General features: G+C 44.3%; 2 protein-coding genes across 3 annotated transcripts; one reads left to right on the forward strand and one right to left on the reverse strand.

The window, feature by feature from the left end:
- The first annotated feature begins 2399 nt into the window (after nucleotides 1-2399).
- LOC308131815 (RCC1 and BTB domain-containing protein 1-like) lies at nucleotides 2400-9831 on the forward strand. Of its 2 annotated transcripts, XM_080498669.1 has the most exons (12): nucleotides 2400-2508; nucleotides 4080-4313; nucleotides 4592-4742; nucleotides 4821-4987; nucleotides 5844-6002; nucleotides 6086-6193; nucleotides 7226-7368; nucleotides 7459-7649; nucleotides 7930-8056; nucleotides 8140-8291; nucleotides 8364-8494; nucleotides 8845-9831. In XM_080498669.1, exons 2-12 carry the CDS (start codon nucleotides 4188-4190, stop codon nucleotides 8983-8985), a joined length of 1596 nt encoding a protein of 531 aa, XP_080354795.1. In that variant the 5' UTR covers nucleotides 2400-2508; nucleotides 4080-4187; the 3' UTR covers nucleotides 8986-9831. The 2 variants fall into 2 exon arrangements, with proteins under 2 accessions (XP_080354795.1, XP_080354796.1); XM_080498670.1 differs by lacking the exons at nucleotides 5844-6002; nucleotides 6086-6193.
- Nucleotides 9832-9973: 142 nt separating this feature from the next.
- phf11 (PHD finger protein 11) lies at nucleotides 9974-23509 on the reverse strand. The gene is made up of 14 exons (XM_080498557.1): nucleotides 23331-23509; nucleotides 19154-19258; nucleotides 18933-19066; nucleotides 18795-18823; nucleotides 13690-13772; nucleotides 13509-13534; nucleotides 13177-13250; nucleotides 13025-13101; nucleotides 12892-12899; nucleotides 12354-12525; nucleotides 12053-12218; nucleotides 11051-11314; nucleotides 10895-10966; nucleotides 9974-10442 (listed from the first exon to the last, which is right to left on the reverse strand). The coding sequence occupies exons 1-14, from the start codon at nucleotides 23433-23435 to the stop codon at nucleotides 10336-10338; spliced, it is 1422 nt and encodes a 473-aa protein (XP_080354683.1). The 5' UTR covers nucleotides 23436-23509; the 3' UTR covers nucleotides 9974-10335.
- Nucleotides 23510-23785: the final 276 nt, after the last annotated feature.

Consider the following 23785-nt stretch of genomic DNA (forward strand, 5'->3'; position numbering starts at 1 on the left):
TATGGATCAGCTGTTATCTTTGGGAAGACAGGGATTCCTGGCTTATTATCTAGCCTTTCTCCAAAGTCTGGCTTCCTGCTTGTGTTTAGCAGTATTGTTATCGGTAACAACATACGCCACCTGTGACTGTAATTGCACTTTCAAATGTCCGTAAGCTTTTCTCGCTTGATAGCTGACATTTTGTACTTTCGCATTCAGATTCAGCATTTCAGCGCAGGAGGGAGGAAAGAAAGTGGCACTGTTTGATAGTTTCAGCGGTTCAATCAATCCACTCTTCAACTTTTTGTGAACTGGGCCAAATTGAATTCCTCTTTAGTGACAGGAAATAGTCCGTATTGAAAATACGGATTAAATGGCAGACAACCAAATATGCGTCACCTCACCTGCCTGCAGCCTTTCACTGCAGGTTTCACCGAATGAATCTCAAAAAGAAACGCCTTCGAATTTTCATCGGGATTCAAACAGGATAAAATAATAATATAAAACGTAAAAAGAAAGCTGCCAGAAAGCCTAAAGTCCCTCGAAGGAGTCACGCAGCGTAAAACAGTTTAAGTTGAACCGACACGAAGAAAAACTGGAATAAAATCTGCACAGTAGCTAATTATGGTTTTTAAATATCATCGAGGCTGGTGGAGTGCTTCACTGGCTTTTCTCTTTTTTAGCAAAAGTGTTGTTTTGAATGTCTGGTTTCTGTGTGGAGTTTCCATGTTCTTCCTGTGAGCAGGTCTTTCCTCCCTGGTTTCCCCCCACAGTCCAGAAACGTGGAGTTCAATCAACGTGAAATCAAACAGGTAGGTTGGGTGAAATGTCATCAATTCAGCATGAGTAACAGTTTTTTTCTTTATTTACAAATGCTGTGTTATCTTGTTTTCTTTCCTTTCAATGTGTGGAATATTATTTTGGGGATACTGTTTTTTTGTTTGCAAGCTTTTGCCCTCGGGTCAAGATGGCGCCGGTGTGTGTGGCCTGTTCACGCGTCGGCTCTCTATGTATGATCAGCAAACCCTCAGCCTTCGTCTGTCTTCCAAACAGCTGTTGAATTTCATCTACCACGGACATAAAACGCTATCCCTGCTTCTATTGAAGCTCATCTCCTTCACGCTTTTTAGATTTAACCTCTGCTTTCAACACAGTGAACCACAACATTTCAGTCTCACATCTGGGCTGGGTATTAAGGGCATTCAGGGCATTAGGGACACTGGAGTTCAGGTTCTACTGGTCGACCGAACCTCCGGTGTTTCTCAATCCTCCTCTGTGCTCCTTTCATGCAGGGGTCCCACAAGGCTCAGTGTTGGGGCCCTTTTCTTTGTACCTGTTCCCACTCCATTCTCTGCAAGCATGGGATTTCATTCCATTGCAATGTGGATGACTGCCAGGTTTATGTGCCGCTCACAACAGAGGTCCCATGTTGACTAAACTGTTACAGCTGGCCAAAATAAAACCTCTGCTCTCAAAGCAACATCTTGAAACAGCAGTTCCCGCTTCTGTTACAAGTCGGCTGGACTATTGTGAGAATCCCTGTGTGAGGCTTAGCGTGGCGTCCATTGCCCACCGACAGATGGTACAGAATGCCGCTGCTCAACTTTTAGCTGTCACACATGTGACATGAGCATATACCTCCAGCTTTAGCCATGTTGCCGTGGCTGCCTATGTCATCTCTCTCCTTGGTTTGTTTCAGTTTTAACAAAGTGTGTCGCTCCAACCAGCTAATCAGAAATTAAACCCTATATCATGTAATCGGGGGTTTAGCCAATCCCAATCAAGGTAGGCTCTCCCTGTGACTCCTCCCACAATTAGGCAGCTCTGCTCTGGCACATGGCACCACGAGAGGAAGTACTTCCTCCTCTTCCCAAGATGGACATGTGTGGGCGGAGCCAGTCCAGCTCACACAGACACAGCAGATTCTGAATGTAGCTCCTATATGATCCAATATTCAAATGGAGGGAAATCAAGGAAAAGTTGGATTTAGGTCAATAAACCTTATATACAACGTTTTTGGTCCAACGAGACCATGTGAAAGTGTTGAAAAGCTTTACAGTATGACCCTTTTAATGTATTTTATTCTAACCATGTTTTTATCCTTCCACTTGTTTTAAGTGTTTTGTTTTATTTGTATAATCTATATAATCTATCTATTCTATAATGTGTGAATTGTGTACTGTGGGTTTTTACACCTTATTATTCCATTGTGAAGCACTGATTCATTTTAAAGTGTTGTATAAATAAAGTCGGCGCTCGTTATGGAGGCGGGCCCCTTTGACGATAATCCCCGATTTTGATTGGACAGTAGCTGCAGCGCCTGAGCCAATCGACTTCCTCCTCTGACGTGATTGACAGCGCCTGTTATTTTCGCCCTTACGTCACGTGACATTAGTTTCTTCTCCAAACTTCCGGAAACAACCGAAAGCACAGCGGCAGCAGCACCAGCAATATCACCGCCGGCCTCCCGCTGAAAAAAAAAAACCGCGTCCCCCGGTAACGACTCCAGATACACGGCTAACCAAGCAGGTGAGCTTTTAACGGAAGCGATAGCAGCTTTAGCCTAAAGCCGCTTTTTTTTTTGTTCTTCTCGGCGAAACGGCACAGGAAACAGTTAGCGCGGCTGGATGCTCTGCTGAATAATCCTTTGTAACAATAACAAACACTCACTCACCATGTTCTACCGTCGTGCTGGCTGTGTGGAGGCTCACCGCTTCAGAAGTCACTCACTGTGGATTCTTTCACCGTCAACAACAAAGATCATGCAAAAAAAACCAACAACAACACATGATGGAGGTTTTAACCTATCAGATATAAACATGATTACACTCTAAAATATCTGCCAACAGCCAATTGACAACAACTTTTATAAATAAGTTGACAAATCAGTTTGAATAAATTCACAATATGTATTTGTTACTACACACAAACACGCACGTGGTAATATTTGACATTTAAGATGTAACTGTTTCTAAGAGCATGGATGTGTGTGATCTGCTTTTAATCTGAAAGCAGGTTAAAGGTGTGTAAAATACCAACTAATAATCAGTCATTGCTTCATTTTTAAAAATACTTTGTGCTGTATTGTTATTTGCCACCATCGAGTTGGACTTAATTATTCAGCCCATTGATGATAAAATAAGTGTTGTTTTGATGCAGTTTTTGGAATTCATAATGAAAATAATTAATCCAGGTCCTTTTTTTTTTTTTTAGAAGAAATGGCTTTGCAATGGTGAAATAAATGTATATAAAAGAACACAAAGTCAACATCGCTTTACATTGTAAAGTGAGATTGTTACTTAATAATATATAGTCTCATGTACCTTATTTCAGTGTAAATACACATGTAAGAAAGTGTCTACATACCATCTGCCAGATGTTTTTGTCAAGTAAAATGAGTAAAGAAAAGTGTTTTTCTCCATATTAAAGCTGTATTTTTCTAATTAAATTTTTTTTTTCATCATGCTTGCCACATACGTCCTCTTTAAATTTACATTTTCTTCTTGAAACTAATGAAACTAATATTTGATCCTGATTTGAAATAAAAGAAATGGTTTCTCCAATCTCTTTTCCTAATAGATGTATTTGCAACTCACAGCAGAAGTTTCCCTCCAAAGAACCCCTCCTGAGTAACTTTATACATTTTAAAACATGTACAAGAAACCGAAGCAGATGTTTTCTGACTCATGATTTTGACTCATGATTATGACACACTGGGCCACAATCACTGTGAGCGGATGTTTAAACCTCGTGACCCGAATCTCCTCGGTAAGGTCGAGTGTGAGCGGCGCTCCGCTCCTTAACCAGGTGAACATCACGGTGTATTGTGTGAGTTATGGTCTGTGAGCAGTGCAGGCTAAACCTCTAGTCAAGGAGTAGAGAGATGTAGGCAATGTTTAAAATAAATGTTTGGAGGTCCGATTCCATTTGTTTGAGAAAGATGCATTTGTGGGATGAACAGCAAAAAGGCAAATTTAACAAGCAATGCAAAACAGCCTGGCTCTTGTTTGTTGTCTGGTGGATTTGCTGGAGGAGATGAAACACCGCAATGAGAGGAAGTAATGTACCTGGGTGTGTATTCTGTGTTGACTTGTTGGCAGCGGAGACTGCAGCACTGGCAGACCTGCGTCTTCAGAGCGACCTCCTGTTCTGCCTTCCGGCTTCAGGCTCACGTCTCCGGCGCTGCACAGAGCCGCGGCGATTGCGACATGGTGGACGTGACCAAGTGGCCCCTGTTCAGCCTGATGGCGCCCCAGGAGCTCGCCCTGATACGGAAAGCCTGTGTGTTTGGAATGTCGGCGAATGAGGCCATCTACATTACCGCCGATGATGAGGTGACGTGTTTTGCTCCTCACAACCTCGACTGCATTTGGAGTTTATACCCGACTCATCAGATTGTGGCTGACTTTGGTTCTGTTAGTCATGCATTTGTTAGGTTCACCCAAAATACGGTTGCAACCAACGTAACTTTGGTTACATTACTATTTGACACGCCAATGTAGAACTGAATTGTTTGATTCTTCACAGCAGAGTTTGTGCTCCACAGTAATGAAGCAGATGTGGGCATTCACCAGCATCACGGCTCCACTCGTTTCCTCTCTTGTCCCTCCAGGTGTTTGTGTTCGGGCTGAACTGCAGTAACTGTCTGGGAACGGGCGACAGCCAGAGCACCATCTTCCCCAAGAAGCTGGACTTCCTGAGTGGGAGGAAGGTGGTGAGCCTGAGCTATGGAAGCGGGCCTCACGTCCTGCTGGCCACAGAAGGTCGCTAGCTTCAGCTTCAGCTTCACAAACCTTTGGATTAAAAGGCTCATCAGACTAACTCATCTCTGTGCATTTCAGACGGGGAGCTGTTCGCCTGGGGCCACAACGGCTACAGCCAGCTGGGCAATGGGACGACCAACCAAGGAGTCTCTCCGGTGCTCGTGTCTGCCAACCTGCTCAATAAAAAGGTGACGGACGTGGCGTGTGGCTCCCACCACTCCATGGCTCTGACTGACGCGGGAGAAGTGAGTATCTGCATGTGAGAAGTCTTACTTTTTACTGCAGGATTAAGTACGGAACAGTGAATTGGCCCGTTTCAAAACCTTCCCAGTGAAGTGCTGAGTCATTCAGGACGAGACCCTCGGTGTAATCATAGCTGCGTCCTGAAAACACTCAGGTTGACGCGTAGTTGGTAAACTCCCGGCAGAAATGCAATATTAATTAAAAAGAAAAAAAAAAAAAATCACACAGTAAGAGAGTGAGTAAGACTTTTCCTTCAGCCTTGTACGGCCTAATCTCGTAGACTACAATACTCTGTATTGTCCTCCTTGGAAAACAAGCGTTTAGCAGTCGGTGACATAACGTCAGTTGGAAACACAGTGAAGGCGTGGTTCTGAGCCGCACATTGTGTAACCCAGCGGCCAGCTAAGAAGCTTGGATGCTGCAACGCATGAAGGAATGTTTGTCGGAGCTCAACGGTCAATAGCTCTAAAACAGGGGTGTCAAACATGCGGCCCGGGGGCCAGAAGCGGCCCGCCAGAGGATCTAATCCGGCCGCCATGGGATTTTTTTTTAAAAGTATAAATATGAAAACTGACAGAGGCTGATCTAAAAACACTAGATTGGCAAAAATGACATTCAAAACCGCCCTTGGTCAGAATTTGACTCCCCGACATTAATGCAGCTGTGGAGGTCACATGACGCAACACTTTTCACAATAAAACAACTTCAACTTCAACCAGTCTCATCTTATGAACGTAGGAAAAATATCCACGTTATTCTCTTCAAGGAGAGAAAAGCCTGAGTCCCACACAACTAACGACACCGTTCACACGGATCCTTTCTCATTCACCGTTGTGGTTTCGTCTCCGTCCCCCGCAGGTTTACGCGTGGGGCTACAACAACTGTGGTCAGGTGGGCTCGGGCTCCACGGCGAACCAGCCCACCCCCCGCAGAGTGTCCAGTTGCCTGCAGAACAAGGCGGCCGTGGGGATCGTCTGCGGTCAGACCTCGTCTCTGGCGGTGGTCGACAACGGCGAGGTGAGCGCTGAAGCTCCGCCGAGGCAGAGTGAAAAGTGAAGAGTCTGCTCCCAACGCTCGCTCTGCCGCACGCCTGTCTGCAGGTGTACGGCTGGGGATACAACGGGAACGGACAACTGGGACTCGGGAACAACGGGAACCAGCTCACCCCCTGTCGCCTTGCAGCACTGCAGGGTGTGTGTGTCCAGCAGGTGTGTGTGTGTGTGTGTCACCACATGGTAGAAGATTGCATGTTTGGTTCGAGGATGAAATTGTAAAACAGTCAGGTTGAGTAATATCCCTGTGGAGCAGGGGCGTCAAACTCATTTCAGTTGAGGGGCCACATCCACCTGATCTGACCTCTGGAGGCCCAACAAGTCACACATAACATGTTAAACTGCACATCTGGACAAATGTCAAAGTCTTTCCTTTTATATTAAAGTTAATCAGATATTATTATAGTTGAAAAAAACTCACAATATCTATATCTAGATATTGTATTTTTATTCAGGATTAAAACAATTTGTCATCATCTGGAAATTTCTTTTGAGTTTACGTGTCTAAAGTATCACTTCACATAAATTGGACTCATTGTTTTATTGTGAAAGGCGTTGCATCATGTGACCTCCGCAGATGCATTAATTAAGTTTTGAATGTCATTTTTGCCAATCTAGTGTTTTTAGATCAGCCTCTGTCAGTTTCTATATTTATACTTAAAAAACTAAAATCACATGGCGGGCCGGATTAGATCCTCTGGAGGGCCGCTTCTGGCCCCCGGGCCGCATGTTTGACACCCCTGCTGTAGAGTCATAAGTAAACGGGAAATCACTGAAATGCATGACCTCAGATCATCTCATTCACGATATTCTTTTACTTTTAACGGAGGATTTAGTGTAGCTGTTAATCGTAACATAAATTTAGACCTTTCTCGTGCAAATCTTATCCTGCAAGTTATTTTGCTAAAACACTTTGTGCCCTCATCGGGTTGGCTGAGGTAAATCACTGTAAATAACTCCCGCCTCTATAAGATGATTATAGAAAACAGTTGTGTTCGGCGTACATTTTGCCAAATAGGCATTGAAGTGTAATGTCAGGTTTCATCGTTTTCACTGATGCAAGGCGAAAATGTTAAGCGAATGAATCGTCAAATTTGTCAAAAGGATTTTTTTGAACCGAATCTGAGTCGTTAAGGATCTTTAACTTTCCTGACTTGTTCAAGAGAGCGCTCTCACCCCTCTCTGTAGGTCGTCTCGGGCTACGCTCACTCCCTGGCGCTCACGGACGAGGGCTTGCTTTACGCCTGGGGCTCAAACACCTACGGGCAGCTGGGCACCGGCAACAAGAGCAACCAGCTGGGCCCCGTTCAGATCATGACGGAGAAGGAGAGGTGAGCTGAGCCGCCGGCGCACCTGTGAGAAAAGCTTCTGCCGCTGCACCGCCTCTCCTCTCCTCTCTTCTCCTCTCTCTCCTTCCACAGAATCGTAGAGATCGCCGCTTGCCACTCGGCGCACACGTCGGCCGCCAAGACGCAGAGCGGGCAGGTGTACATGTGGGGCCAGTGCCGGGGCCAGTCCGTCGTGTTGCCCCTCCTCACGCACTTCACCTGCACAGACGACGTGTTTGCGTGCTTCGCCACGCCCACAGTCATGTGGAGGCTGCTTTCCACGGGTAAGAGGGCGAGCCCAGCGCGTTCCCGTGGCCCTCGAGGGCCAGCGTGTCGTTCGGCGCGGTGGTCATTTTGAGTTGGAAAAAGTTGGGGGACGACCGATTAATTTCAAACAGGTGGATCATAAAGGACTGGTTTACATGTATATACAATCAAATATAAATAAATGCATATTGTTTTTTGTAGGAAATCTCAATCATTTTGCAAAAAGACAAGAGATTCAGGCGACTGCTGATCTTTCTGGTGTGTGTGTGTGTGTGTGTGTGTTTTTCCCCCCTCCAGAGCACGACGACTTCCTGACGGTGGCTCAGTCGCTGAAGAAGGAGTTTGACAATCCCGAGACGGCTGACCTCAAGTTCTGCGTGGATGGCAAATATATTTATGTCCACAAAGCAGTTCTCAAAATCAGGTCCAGATTTCTTCTTCCAGCAGTTTGTTCCGTTGATCAAAACCTTGTTTTTTTTGACGTGAGAGTTTTCTGTGGCCGTGCAGGTGTGAACACTTCAGATCAATGTTCCAGTCCCACTGGAATGAAGACATGAAGGAGGTGATTGAAATACATCAGTTCTCCTACCCAGTGTACCGCTCCTTCCTGGAGTTTCTCTACACGGACAACGTGGAGCTTCCGCCTGAGGATGCCATTGGTGAGGCACGCACACACACGCACGCACGCACGCACACGCACACACACAATGATATCGTCTCTGCGCCCTCAGGGCTGCTGGATCTGGCCACGTCGTATTGTGAGAACCGCCTTAAACGACTCTGTCAACACATCATCAAGCGGGGGATAACTCTTGAAAACGCCTTCTCTCTGCTGGCGGCTGCTGTGCGCTACGACGCTGAGGTGAGTCTCCACCACCGGCCGTCATGTCTTTTAGTCTTATTGAAACTGAAAATGGCAATTCGGAAAGGGGAAAAAAAAAAAGCAGGTAGTTTGACTTAATCAGATTGACCAAAATAAAGGATAAAAGTCTGGCCTTCTATTAAGTTACGCTTAATGTATTCAGATTTAGGGTTGGATCAAAATCCATCGGGCGGAATAAATAAGTGAAATGTATCTTTGGTGTAGCCAGGTATTTGACTTCCTGCTCTTGTAAGGTGATATTGGAGGGAACAAATGACCAAGAGCCTCTCGTTCGTCTTTTTGATCAAAACACTTTGAAGTTCCTTTGCCCTGGTTCTTCCTCGCACCAGGATCTGGAGGAGTTCTGCTTTCGGTTCTGCATACACCACCTGACGGAGGTGACGCAGACCGCCGCTTTCTGGCAGATCGACGGGAACCTCCTGAAAGACTTCATCGGCCGAGCGAGTCGCTGCGGAGCTTTCAAGAACTGACTGTGACGGGAACAGATGCTGAAGACTTCAGGAGAGCTTCACCTAACCCTAACCCTAACCCACTGACAGGTGGGAATCAACGGATCGCCAGCCTGTCGCTCAACTTATTCCGGTTTGTCCATATTGAAGTTACAGGGTGATGGTGAGAAGCATCGCTATCTGCCAGCTGCTCCCCACAGTGCCTGACTTTCTGGATTTATGAGAGCAATGCTGGTTTCCTGGTCAACTTACTGCTTTTACAACTTGAACCCTTCTTGCCAGTTGCTTGATGTCAATTTATTTGACCAATTTACTTCTGAGACTTTTCATTTGCGTTTGAAATGAGATTGTACTCATTTGTACTGGACGACCACACCTTAGTTTGTAAATGCTGCTGTGGTTTAGAGTTTATTACTTTGCAGTCAAGACACTCTTTGCACTTATAGATGGCAGGTTAAACAAGCGCTCGATGAATGGAAGTGAATGTTTCATGAATATTCAGGCTTTTAGTTCTGGATTTACTCTGTTTAGGTCAATTCTGCCGGCTGAAGACGACTCGGGTTAAAAACGTAGCCTATTTTAATTCCATTATTCAGAGCAAGGCTCATGTGATGGCTCCCCCTGGTGGTGGAGTGGGTGTAGTGTTGACCCCGGCAGTGGAGGGACTCCGGCTCGACACCATGATGGTTTTCCTATCATCAGGGGTAAATTCAGGGTCTGCAGCGTTGAAGCCTTTTTACAGAAAAGCGTATTTTAATGACATCTGTACAACAGATGTGGACATATCAGACTGAATCAGCTCGTTTCTATTGAGTGTTGTGAAGTGCCAGTTCCATTTTTTTTTTAAATAAACGATGGCAAATAAAAATGAAATATTCTGAGATTTTTTTTCTGTTTGGAATATATATTCCCAGCTCATCCCAGAGGTCGTGTGTTTCTATCAATAAGACTGTTTTGTCCTTTACAGAGTAGAGCACCTGGAGTAGAACATAAAGCCAGCACAACAAAGTGTTGTTTATTTTTAATTATTAAAGCTTCTAACTTTGGGCGTCTTGAGCTCCCAGTCACAAAATATGTCCATTTTAAACACCAAAACAAAAAAAAACCATGGACAAATCCAGATTCCTCAAACAGGTGGTAAACAGTGAACGAACGGCGTAATGATCCTCAAATAAAAAGATAAATAAAATCTGTTTTAAACATTAGGAAAAGTTACCAAATTGTAACAGAAATGATCAACAGAAAAAAAAAAAAAAAGCAAATAAAGTGAGCAATTTGAGTTACAAATGTTGAAAACGGATATACGCATATATTATAACGCAACGTTATTCACACTATGAGACGTTTCTCAAATGTGAATCAGATGGAAAATCACAGTGATGCTGTCGCTCCGGCTGACGGCCTGTTCTTCAGTGCTGTGACGACCTCCATCATGGCAGCAGAAGCCTTTTGCACTTCCTGTTGTTTCCTTTTTAACTCTGTAAACACATCAGGAAACTGCTGAGAAACTACGTTCAAACCGTGACGGCAACATCATTGCTGAATTCAGTAGCTCACATTACTGCTCCAAGGTGGGAGAGAGGCTTATTTCAGGAGGAGTTACTGACCATTGACAAATACTACAACTTAAAATCCAGCTAATCTCCTTTCCTTCCTCTCAGATGAACGTACGTCTTATTTCCCCAAGTAAATTCTCACTAAAGCTCATCCGGTAGCTGTAATGCTGCAATGAAACAAGGCCATTTATTTATTCACGTTATGAGGACGAGTCAAGAAGCCTCAAAGAAATGATCAAAAATGACTTGACGTTTGAAGTTCTGGAACTTCTCCACTGAGGGAGACGTTTGAGTGAATGTTGGAAAAACGCCAAATGGGAAACTTGGTGGATTTGAAGTCAAGTCGAAACACAATGGAGAACACTGTTCTTCACCTTCGTGCTGCTTGGCCACGTACGCTGCCAGTTTCCCCGAGGCTGCCATGACGGACAGTGCCAGACGACAATCTGTGCAACAGCAGAAAGACGTCAAAAGTCTCACCGTTCGTACGGCCGATACAGTGAAACCGTCGTCTCAGGACCATCTCTCACCTTCGTCGCTGGCTTGATCGGACCGGATCCTCTTGGCAACGTCGCTCATCTCGCTGAAGAAATCCAGGAAGATGGCCTCTGTGCAGCCGGCGGCGTTGCAACTCTTCCAGAAGCTGCTGGGCTCCGCGCTGGGTGGAGGGGGGCGGAGGGGGGCGGTGGGAGGTGGACACATGGGGAGGCTGCTGGGCGGAGCCGGTTCGTGGGAAGAAGTCGGGGGTGACATGGACCCCTGCCCTGGACCAGAACTCTGCACCGGACTGAAATCTGAGGTGAAGAGATACAGAAGCACCTTTGACCTTATTGATGACCTTCAATCATCCACAGCTGATCAACTCAACTCAACTCAACTTTATTTATAAAGCGCTTTAAGCAGCCGTAGCTGAGACAAAGTGCTGTACATTGAAATAAAAATATAAGAGGCAAAATAAAAACTGTCCAAAACTTCAGCTGCAAAAAAATTCAGCTGCAAAAAATGGGTTTTTGCCATAACAAGCACTGTGTTGCACTTGTCACGTGTTTTTTTTGCAGCTGAATTTTTTTTTACAGCTGAATTTTTTTTTGCAGCTGAATTTTTTTTACAGCTGATTTTTTTTTGCAGTTACGTTTTTGTCTGCGTGTATTATTTATTAGTTTGTATGTATGTATTTTTCTAACTTTTTGAAACTTCTCACTGGAATTGCCTGAAATGTGCAATATGTTGATATGAGCTAATGGTGATGCTAACTCGGTTGACACTGGTGAAGGCCTGCACTCTAATTATTGTTGGTTTTGCACATTTATAATACTTCAAACACTCATGGGCAGTTGATCGTGATTCATAGCACATTTCTGTAAACGTAGGAGATTAAACAACGGTAATCTAGAATATCACTTCCAGGATACACGTCACACGGCTTCAGTAATCCCGAACAAAACATACAAATCTTTGAGCTAAACTCTCGAATTAAAAGGCTTAATGTGAGATTCTTCGCATTAAAACATTCTTGAGAAGAGCGACCTTACCTTCAGTGGCGCCCCCTGCTGGCCTGTGCTCCGAATGCAACAAGGCGGGTTGTGAACTCGCAGGCGACCGTTGAGAATATTCAGAGTGACACGACATGCTGTCCACGCAAAGCTCCACAGGCAACAGCAGACTCTGCAAATGACGACCCCGAGAACCCAACTCCGGCTGGTGACACACCACAACACACAATCGTACATGTTAAATAGGTTTTATATGGGATTAGAATCAACAGAATGGAAACATCAGGACAAGCTGGAACCTTCATTTCTGAAGGAAAACGCGCAAATCCTGACGACTCACCGAATATAGGATTGTGTCGTCATCGCCGTTGTTTTCACGTGGACTGTCGTCTTCCCGACGACCTCCTGGAAACAAACGTGGGGGTTGAAGGGTTGCGACCCTTCCCACCGCAAAGTCAAACGACAGCAGCGTCTCACCCGACGTCGACGCCGCAGGCTCTTCGGCGGCTTCCCTACAGGAGGAAAGGGTCAAAGGTCACCGGCAGCTGTCAACGACCAAGACTTGCTGCTGTCCTTCTCAGATTTGAAACTCTTTTCTTTCGGTTTACTGGGTAATTTTTTTACTTTTACCAACGACTTGTGCCAATTTGAGGAAAAAAAACACCAAAGTTACATTTTGAGTTTGAGTTAAATTTGAAAAAGGTGTTGGCTTTGATAATATTTATATAACGCAAACAGATTAAAATTTACATATAAAACGAGAGAAAAAGCACCGATAGGACAATGAAAGATAACCAAGAACAATAAGAAAATATATTCATACTGTAATAAAACATATACACTCTTAACATGATTCATAAGTCGTTAATCATAATTACCTGCGAATCTGAAGCACAATCGACCATCGTAAAGAAAACCAGGGGAAAAAACAAGAAAAAAAATGGAGGGATGAATGATTAGATGGATGGACGACAACACTGCGAAATGATACACAGATGGAGTTGGACTCACTTTCTGCTCTGAGTTTTCACTGTCCTCTATGTCCGATTCTAAAGGAGCGTACATGTCCATGTCTGTGTTCGATTCCTCTGCAGAAACGGGGGAATCGTGTCAAACGGTGACCTGAAAACTCAAAGACTCGCGGTCGACGGCCGTGTTGAAACCTGCGTCGACGAAATCCTCCGAGAGCGACGGGAGCGGGTCTTCAGTGCTGCGTTTAGCCGAGCTGCCTCCGAGCCTGCCGCACAGACAAACTGCATTATCCTTCCCTGGCAAAACATTTTGTGGAAACGCAAAACCAAAATTCCACCGAGGCAAGTTTTTGTTGTTGCTGTTATTCTATTCATTTCACATCGATAACAGCCACAATTGTTTTTGGGAAGCAATTGACCATTTTTTCACAATACAAGCAAAAAAACAAAAAAACAGCCTGTAATGATTACTAATCAATGTAGTTGTAATAATAGAAATACTAATATGAAAATGCCACGCTCACCTCGCGTCAATCTGACTCAGGGTTCTCTGTTGAACGGGATAAACAAAGCCTCAATAACACAAAACCGTACGACAAAGCTTCATTTTGTGAGCAACTTGATTCCCGCCGAATGGAAAATACTATGAAAGTAACAGCCCGGTCATATAAGTCAAGGTCAAATATATTATTGATCCTCACACACCTTCGCCGGTCGTCCTCCATTGGCGCTACAGCCAGAGGTCTGAGAGGTATTGGAGTCGTGTGTCATCATGGAGCCTTTGTTTGCTGCTCACAAACAAACACAACAAAGATTCAAACAGCCTCGTCACATTCGCACGAAAAAACAAACACAGAGTTGAACTTCTTTTCAAGGGAAGTTTGATGTTTTTTTTTCTGGATTAATGACATCAGTTGTAGTTGTGGAGAGCATTTCCTGATTTCCTCACTCTTGTGTGTGGCTTTAGTTTGCATTCTTGTCGAGTGTATTTATAGTTTTCCTGGCGTTTCCCTCATGTTCCATCCCCTCAGTGTTTTGTGCTCGGCTCGGTTTTAACTGGTCTGTGATCGAGTTCACGTTGCTTTTTGTTGGTACTGAGCTGATGATACAAATGGTATTCATTCTGTTTAGAAAATAGTCTTTCCTTCAGTTTTTTAGGCTTCGTTCACACTGCAAGTCTTGATGCTCAATTCAGATCACCACATTCTCCAGACGATAAAGCCGCTACTTTTTTTCCAACGCTTTGAACCCTGCATCTTATAACACGATGCGGCTAATTTATGGATTTTTTACGGGCTTAACAGGCTTCATGCCACCAGATTCTACTTCCGCATGCTGTTTTTAGTGCCTCTGCTTCTCCAAAACGTGCTTTAAAAGTGACATTTCAGCTCTTGGTAGCTCATCTTGTGTTGCTTCCTGCGGTCCGGAGCTCCAGCAGCTGACTGCCGTCAATGTTGCGTTCAGGCGCATCACGTAAACTAGCGTGTTGGACTCCGTGGCTGAGGAATCTTCCTTCTCAGAATCACAATTAGCAAATAACCGATAAAATACTTTATCAACACAGATAAAATGCTTGCTGATTATGTATTTGTGTCTCTCCGTCTGTCTCTCTGTGTGTCTGCCGCCGTGAATGTTGCGTTCAGGTGAATCGTAAAGCCGACATGTTGCATACGTGGCTGAGGAATCTCCCTCCTCAGAATCACAATCCGCAAATAACCAATAAAATACTTTAACAACAGAGATAAAATGCTTGGTGATCATGTATCTGTCTCTCTGCGTCTCTTTCTGTGTCTGTCTGCAGGGAAATTCCTGCACACAGTGCCGTGTTGTGAAGCCCGCAGACAGACGGAGAGAGACGCACGGGCACAATTTCCAGCACTATGAAAGAGAAATTTGCGAGAATTGATGAAAATATGAGCAATCCCCATATTCCTGCAGTGAAATTCTTGTCCTATCACAACGTGGACACCTGCAACTCATCGTCAAGTGCGGCTTATATATACGTTTTTTGTTTTTCTTTAAAAAAAAAAAATGTGTGGGTGGGGCTTATATGCAGGTGCGCTCTATAGTGCGGAAAATATGGTATTTGCTGGGTATCGTTGGCATTACATTTTAAACACGACTGCGTGTTGCAGAGCAAATTTTTGCAATTGTGCAAAATTGGAATTGAAACGCCGGGTTTTCAACAAGAACCGGTTTTTGATTCCCAACCTGAGATGGGAGTCAGCCTTCCATGTCACCGCGATATACTTCCTGGCAGTTGCACAAGGTCATTCAAATAAAAATCTCGTCTCTGAGTTCTTAAAATGGGACTTAATTGTTGCGAACTTCTCCAGTAAAGTAAATCTGTGGGCCCAGTGTGAAAGCAAATCCTGCAAAATTTGTCATAATGTCACTTAAGTCACGCCAGAGAGTTTTATGCATCGTAAATGACCAGAAATACAAAAACAAGGCCTCTGTGCCACATGTGAAACATGTGTCTGGAGACTCAGGTTCACATTTGTGGCTTAAAGTCCTAGTGAAATGAAAATTCGACCTCCAAAGCACTCTGGCTGTCGCTTCTAGGGACATTTTTTATGCCAACTGGTCCAAGGGTAAAATGTTAAAACACGGCAATCTGCGAGAAAATAGCCGATAAACAGCGATATTTTCGCTGCTGGGCGGAGCTTCTGACAATAATAGAGTGACATCACTGGATGTGCACACGCCCAAGTTGTGTTTACATTATGGAGGATCAGAGTTTTGACGACGAAGAGGCTAAATTTAACGATATTTCATCATCGTCGGGCATTTCAAACCCAGTGATTGATGAAGAAGACACAGAAGGTCGTTCTGCCATCGGTGACCCCGTTTTGAACATGTTTGAGGAAGCAGAAGACGCTTCGTCCTCCATTCGTCCTCGTCTCCTCGTCTCCTCAGCCTCAGCAGCCGTCAGTTTTCACTGCGGCTTTGAGACTTTTGGAAGAACGACACGGCTTCCTGGATCATGTCGAAGCGCTTTTCCGACTGCGCGGAATCACCGAAGATGAGCCCAGGTATTACTTGATCGTCTACTAGCCGCGCAAGCTAACGGTGCGAGCTAGCAGTTAGCTCGCGCGGCTAGCCGCTCCCTCCGCCTGTGCTCTTTTTCTCCTTTCGTCTTTCGTCAAGGCTCATAAAACGCCGACTATAACTTCAAAACAGTTAAAACTTCGATATTTAAGAGGGAAACAAGCCAATGTAAACACAACAGATGGAGATCTGCACAACTCTTGACGTCACGCTCACGAAGAAGGATTCCCCCGACTTCCTCGGCTGGAGATTCAAAATTCAAATAACTTTGTTATGCGACAACAGTGGTGGGGCAGAGTCTGAGAAACCTTATAAGTAGTAGCCCAACTATCGTTTTTTGCAAAGTAGTGTTTTACATTTCAGTAGGCCTTTAAGATAAAGACAAACAAACGTTTTTTGACACAACAGTCGAAGCTTTGCATGAATCACGAGATTTAACTAAGACTTGCATCTCTCAAAAACATTTCTACTGGACAGGTCACACCTCTCCTCAGATCCTCAATCTGCTCTTTCTAATTCAAATATTAAAGAGGATTGTTACGTCCAGTCCAGTAGCGCTTTAGAAACACAATAATCTGGTTTTAGAAAAACACCTTGGTGCAGAGAACACCTTTGTTAACATTGTGAATGATCTCAAGTCCGATATGCATCGAAAAACGCTTTTCCTTTAGTATTTTAGCATTTCGGGTTTCTGGTATATGAACTGCGGTGTTCCACAGGGATCAAATTGAGGCCCCACACTTTTCATTATCGATATGTGACCATTGGGAGACATGGTCTCAATATTCACCGCTATGCAAATGATACTCTATCTATCTATCTATCTATCTATCTATCTATCCATCTATCGCCTGTTTCCCAAGTCACTTCTTGCTCCTAACTCATTACAGATTATTGTGACAATGTGGATAAATTATGGCATGAGATTTCAGAATTTTGAGGAGAAAATAAATCCTGTACAATGTACTTTTACATATTGTTTCTAATTGATATTGTATGTTTCATATATCTAGCATAAGTCCATATATATATATTTAGTATAGTATCGAGAAAATTGTCGTGGACCAGTTTTCGGTCACCATCATTACCACTCCGATGGACAAAGACCACAGAGAGCTACAACTTCTCTCATCCTGGCAGAGGACGGCGACCCGAAGGCAGCGACAAACATGACGGGAGAAGTCGAGGAGGGGAAACCCTCTGGGAAAACTTTAGAAAGACTATACAGGAATGCAAAAGAAACACACAGCCAACCAAATCAAGCGGAGTTCTAGGTATGTGGTTCCAGGCAGACTAACAGGAATTATTTATATCTTTTTTGGACCCTATAAGAATCAGACTGGAACTAAGGGGAATATTTCAGTTGTGTTTTTTTTCATTAGTTGATTGGTTATTTTGAGAAATTAAGGATACTCCACCATCCAGACCAAAAAGACAGTTTCAAGTAAAAAAAAAAAAAAAAAAGACAAAAAAAAGAAAACAAAACTGGAGTACTCTTGACAACCACAAAGTCGGCACGCAAAGAGAAAGGGACATTTTTGTCGGAAAATGGCTTGATGTATTTCGCGATCACTTATTGACATTCCTAACTGAGCCTTCTAAGTCCCTCCCTGAATTATTCAATCCAATAGAACAATTTGGTAAACATGCAGGACACAAACTCCCCACCAAAAGAACTTGTGGATAGATTTTTTTAAGATGGGATCAAAAGGCAATAAAATATCTTGGAATGGTTCTACCAAAAGAACTATCCACAATCAAACAAATCAACTATGACCCTCTCCTAAATACGGTGAAAGCAGACGTAACAAGATGGAGCTTGAATCTATTCATGAGCTTGATCCAAAGAACAGAATGTGTTCAAATGAATACTCTGTCTGGAATTCTGTTTCTGTTTCAGGCTCTCTCAGTCAAAATGAACACAAAAGCAATTCACTGAATGTTATAGAGTTATGTCCAGGTTCATCCTGGTAGGGGAAAAAGAAACGAGAGTGAGGTTTAAGACACTGCAACCACAAAAAAAAAAAAAAAGGTGGAATGGTTATCCCTGACCTGAAAGATTACTTTTATTCAACTCAAATTAAGCCTCAACTAAACTCATGTAACCAGGGTTACAGGTCAAAATGGAAAGACATAGAAAACAATCTAATCAAGGCCCCCCCGCCGCCAACTCAAGCAGTTCTGGGCAACAAGAGAATAGACTGAATAATAAACAAGTTAACATAATCCATGGCTAAAAGTTCAACTTGAACTTTGCAACATAAATAAATCAGAATATAAAACTGCAGGTTAAAGCAGTTTTGGTCAGAGATACACAAAGCAACAGAGGAACTATTCAATATTAAGACACAGTACCACTTTAAGACGGTCTTCCTGTGTGAAACGGCCTTGATCAAAGGAAATGCTCATAAACATTTGTATCAATTATTGATACCTGCGGCTAAAAAAAGCTATGACAAGGTACTGATGCAGTCCAACATCCCTGTTCCATTGTTAAAAAAAAGAAAAAAAAAAAGAGTATCGATGTTAAATTGGTTTAAATGTAGTGTTTTATGTCATTTGAGATGTATACTGACAACGCCATGAATGTATGCACTGTTCTGAGAAACGAAAAGAAAAAAGAAAAATAAGTGTGAGTATAAGCAGAAATAACAGCCTGGTTGGTATTTCTGAGCATCTTAGCAATTTCATGAAAACTTATGTCATTGCTTGTAATGTCATTGCTTCTGTAACGAACCACCATAGAAGAAGAAACTTACCCTGAGGGTAGTGTTTCAAACAGTATATCCTGTTGTAAAAAAAGAAAAGAAAAGAGGAATAATAACTTGTTACGTGAACTGATGAAACAAGGTTATAAGGATCAGATGATGTTTTAGAGAAGTCGCAGGTCAACTTACACATATTTTCCTTCTTTGTCGTCGTCAAGGGGCTTGGCGCCGTCTTCCACAGCACACGGGTAGTGGTAGGACTTCTTACAGCGGACGACTTCACAGCCCACAGTCGCTCCCCTCTTCTTACAGCGGTGACAGACCTGATGCAGAGAAGCGAGAAGCTCAAGGCGAGCGCCCGGCCGCCGCCCTGCGTCTCGGACGCAACGACTCTCCAGCAGTCTGCTCACCAGCATCCTCCCCCGGGTCACCTCCAGCTTCACGTCCTCCGCACGGAAACCACACATGTCCCCGTACTGGGGGGAGTCCTGGCAAACCAAGTCTGCGGAGTAAAGCTGAAAAAAAGGAAAGCGTGGCTGTAACTCCTCCAGCCTCTCTCTTCCCAGTCAGATCAGAATCAAACATTCAGAACACGAGCTTCTCAACACTGTTGCTTGAACATCTAAATAAATGACGGTGGAATGATAGAATGCAGCTCTACAGCCGTTTCCAATGGCAACCTACGTAAACACGCGTTGATTAAAGTTGTCTTTCATAAGAATCCATTAGGAGGCTCATTTTATGGATAAAAAAAATCCAGCTTTTCACCTATAGTAGTATGTACTATATGTATGTAACTGGTTTAGTTGTTGCTGATGAACCAAAAGTCTGGCTTCATTATAAAGTTGTGTGGGTTAGAAAATATTCATGGAGCGTCTGGGAGCAGAGCAACACGGCCTTACGCAGACCTCAGTCTGCAGTCAGAACGCCATACAAGACCTGGAAGTGAGTTAGTTACAATGACGTTACGATGAAAACTGTGAAAAAAACCGACAATGGAAAACTGCTTCTAAATCATATATCTCACGCAGCTCAGTGCAGTGCAGGAGCTCTACAATTATTTACATTTATTAACTTGAGGGAAAGACTTATTACATTGTTCCCATGCATTATGTATCTGTATCTACGTCACTTAATTGACCACTTGTTAGGACTGAACCTGCACTGCCAACACTGGTATTATTTTCACTATAGTATGTTTATTGTACTTCTATTCTACACTTTTCCGCACCCGCCATCATAGTTTAATTTCCTTGTATTTCATCTTACTGTATACTTTGCTCCCCATGGAACTTATTATACTTTATTATAGTTTGTGATTTTTATCTTATTTTCTTATTTTATTTATTATTAATTTTACTATAAATACTTTTGGCCCTTAGAGTTCTTGATAGTCATTGTATATAAGATACCTCTAGTCTTATCTAACGGTTTGCACATTTCTTGTCTTTCCTACTCATGAGTGTCGTTAAGAGCAGAATGTAAAAAGTAAATTTTTCCATTGTGAGATCAATAAAGGCTTATCTTATCTAATCATATTATCTTTTTCTCGATAACCACTCTGGGGCTCCGTGTTCACTGTAGATTTCAGAAAGCCGGTTCAGCGTCTCTTCCCCCTCGTAGGTAGCGATACCTCCAGAGGTAACTCCGCCCCCAGCTGATGACGTGTCCGACCCCGGTTTGGCTCCGCTCTGGCCCAGCAATGAAAGACCCATTTCCACCACACAAAAGACAAAGGCAAAACGTACCCGGAGCCAAATCTGGTGCGTTTCCACTGCAGAAAGTCGGCTAAAAAGTAGGCGGGCCTTAGAGCTCTGCAGATATGTGACGTTAGAACAGTGATCTCAGCCGGGGCGGCAGATCTAGACCTCATGAATCCTCTGTGGTTGTTTACATCCTCCGCTTTGCACTAGTTGGTTAATTAATTTAATTTTTTGCAGGCACAGAGCTTGCAGCTGAAATTTCTGTGTTGGTTCCGAGAGAGAGAGCGAACGTCGCCCCGGTGAAGTGACACCGGAGACACTCCGGCGGTTGGCGCTGGTGGATGTGACTGGCCCAACTTCCGCGTTGGAGCAGAAAGCGTGGACGCCAGACCTCGGGGCAGCTCCCGTGTCCCGGCGCACCGTGCGTGGACACAAATCTGAATATGGTCGTCGCGTTGCATCACTCTGGCTGGCGACGCAACACGACAGGCGGACCCGTACTGCATTGACACACCGGGACAGCCCCGAGGTCTGTCCTCGCATCGGTCATGGCGGTAGCGTCTGCTCCAGAGTCCCCGTCTCCGTTCCTACCTCAACGTCTGCTCTTTTGGGACCAAAATGAAAGTTGCAGCAAAAAAAAACCAAAAAACAAACAACTGGCGCAAAGCTGAATATTGCTTTGCGCAAAGCTACTGCAACTCTCAGCGAAGGCGGACGCTTCTCTCCTCTCTCCTCTCCCCCTCGTCTTCCGCGCTTGCTGCTTCGTCCTGTACTGTCTCGTGTCAGATCTAACAAGAGCCTCTCTTCACACCCCCATCCAAATTTAACCGGAACCATGGAATTGATCAGCTGGTCTCTCAATGCGATCGACCAAATTCTTACGACACGAAGATCGGGCAAGAGAGCCCGCATGTCCCGATGGGACGTTTGCAGCCGGATACATGCTGGATTCCTGGGGTTCCTGCGTTTGGCCATTCTTTCCATCGAGGATGTGGAGGACCTCTACATATTGGGATTCATGATAGCAGGTATGCTGCTGATTGGGGCTGGCGGCTTTCTGATCTATCGCAAAGTTGAGAAGACGCGGGCAGCTGCATTGGGAAGGCTGCCTATCGTCACTGAAGGACTGTGCCGAGCTTTGAACGCTCAGACTCATGTGATAAACGAACTCAAGAGTACGACTCTTGAACGTTTACGCGAAATTGGATCAATCTTGGAGGATATTCGAACTCGGTTGGGAAGCTAAAATCTTGCCACAATTGGAGCAGCATTGGAGACCAGAGACACTCAAGGTCGACAGATAAAGCCGAAGCACCTGAACGAAAACAAACCTAATCTACATTTCGGACTCCCACACACCCAGTCGCCAAGGCGGGTGTTTTGTCTTCAACTCTCCTGGATGTGAGTGTGGAACGAAGGCTCTGCCCCCCCCCCACCCTCCCTTTCTGGCCCACTGGAATTTTACCAGCACCTTTCACTGTCTTTGCTGCGCCCCCTCCCCCAACCCCCAGCAGAGGCTGTGGGCGGAGTCTATGGCTGCGCGCCCGATGGGCTCTGCGCCGAAACATCTCCTCCCAGCGGCGGGCTGCTAAACTACCCTTCACATATCCCAAATGCTGTCTCGAGAAATATGTTGTAACCTGTCTGTGTTGATGCTACATGTGCCTGAGGTGGATTTTTTTAAATATATTTATATATTTTCCTTAGAGAACAGTCTGTAATCTGCCTTTTTTTCCCCTCCTCTCCTCACCTCATGTTGTCCTTCTTTCCCCAAAACTTTTTATGAAATTTCGTTGTACCGGTTACAATGACAATAAAGAAATTCTGATTCTGATCTGATCTGAATATGTTAAGGTATACAGGAGGATTTTCAGGAATTTTAGGAAAGGACCGCCCTCTCCACCGTTTGAAAAAAGTGCGCATGCGCAACGCTGTACCTGCTCCCGAGACGGAACGCCTACTAAAACGCGTGCGAGAGACATGCACGAGCCCAGTTCTCCTCGTGCACGCTCTGTTTACAAGTCACAAGTCGGCATCGCTCACATAAGCTCACTGAACAAGAAGATTTGCACCAGAGGGGGTGAAACTGTGTAAAAATGTCCGAGAATAATGCGTCGGGTCGGCCACCGGCTTGATGAGGACCGTGTGGAGTGAGCTGCACGCAGGGACGGGCACGTACGACGGGCTTACGTCATATATCACCAGAATGATTGACAATTGGGAGGACCAGTTATTTTGATGATCCACCCGGAAGAAGAAAATCCTCTACTATACCTTTAACAACTGACGTATTAAAATGTTGAGGGCGGGTAGTAAATCACTGACCAATCAGCAGATGGCTCTTCAAAATCAGACCAGTTCTATGGGTCAGAGTAACCCAACAGAAGGGCAACGGAAAAGCCTCGGAGCAGTTCTTACCTGAAAATCCCAAATTCTTGTGGTACCTGAACATTGACACTCCATACCACTGCTGCTAAGTCTCGTCCCTGGCTCTTCCGGTGGATAAGCCCCCCCCCCCCCCCCCCCAGTGGACACACACACACACACACACACACACACACACACACACACACACACACACACACACACACACACACACACACACACACACACACACACACACACACACACACACACACACACACACACACACACACACACACACACACACTTTCACTCAATGTGATGTGAACGAAAATCATGTTAGTGTCTCGATGGAGCTGCTCAGGCTGGTTTAATCTAACAGTTGCAAAGTTCACGCGCGCGCGCGCACACGCGCGGGATAAAACTTTCTTAACCCCGAAATGTGTCACCAACAGTTTTATCACAGTTTTACCTGCGGCTCTTTGGAATAAAGACAACAGTAATAAAAACGTTTGTTTACCATACACTTGTAATGAGCCGTGACTTCGTCTTCCGTCATCAAGTTTCCGGTTTTTTCCGTCTCTTCGGACCGCTGACACAGGACACAGAACACTTTACGGTTCATTTTACCCAGAATAGTTTATCTTGCAGGGTTTCAACGCTTTATTTCAACGTGCATTCAAAGCTGCCCTTTCCCTCTTTTCTACAAGAAACCAAAAACTCCTCCCTGCCTGCAGCTCGGAGGTTGCCAGGTTTGATCAGAACTGTCCCTCCCTGACGTCTTCTCAGGAGTCACAGCAAATAGTTTTCAAGGACTATGGCTATGTTTAAATACACAATAATGTTGGATCTTATCAATTCATTTGTTCACTTTTCACGGGCACAGCAAGACAAATTGAACATTGTATCATTAATAAAGTTAACAGTTTAAACTATTTGTTTCTTTTTCGTACAGTTTTGTAATTATTTATAATT

The sequence above is a fragment of the Blennius ocellaris genome, assembly GCF_963422515.1.
Source record: "Blennius ocellaris genome assembly, chromosome: 6".
NCBI classification, from domain to species: Eukaryota; Metazoa; Chordata; class Actinopteri; order Blenniiformes; family Blenniidae; genus Blennius; species Blennius ocellaris.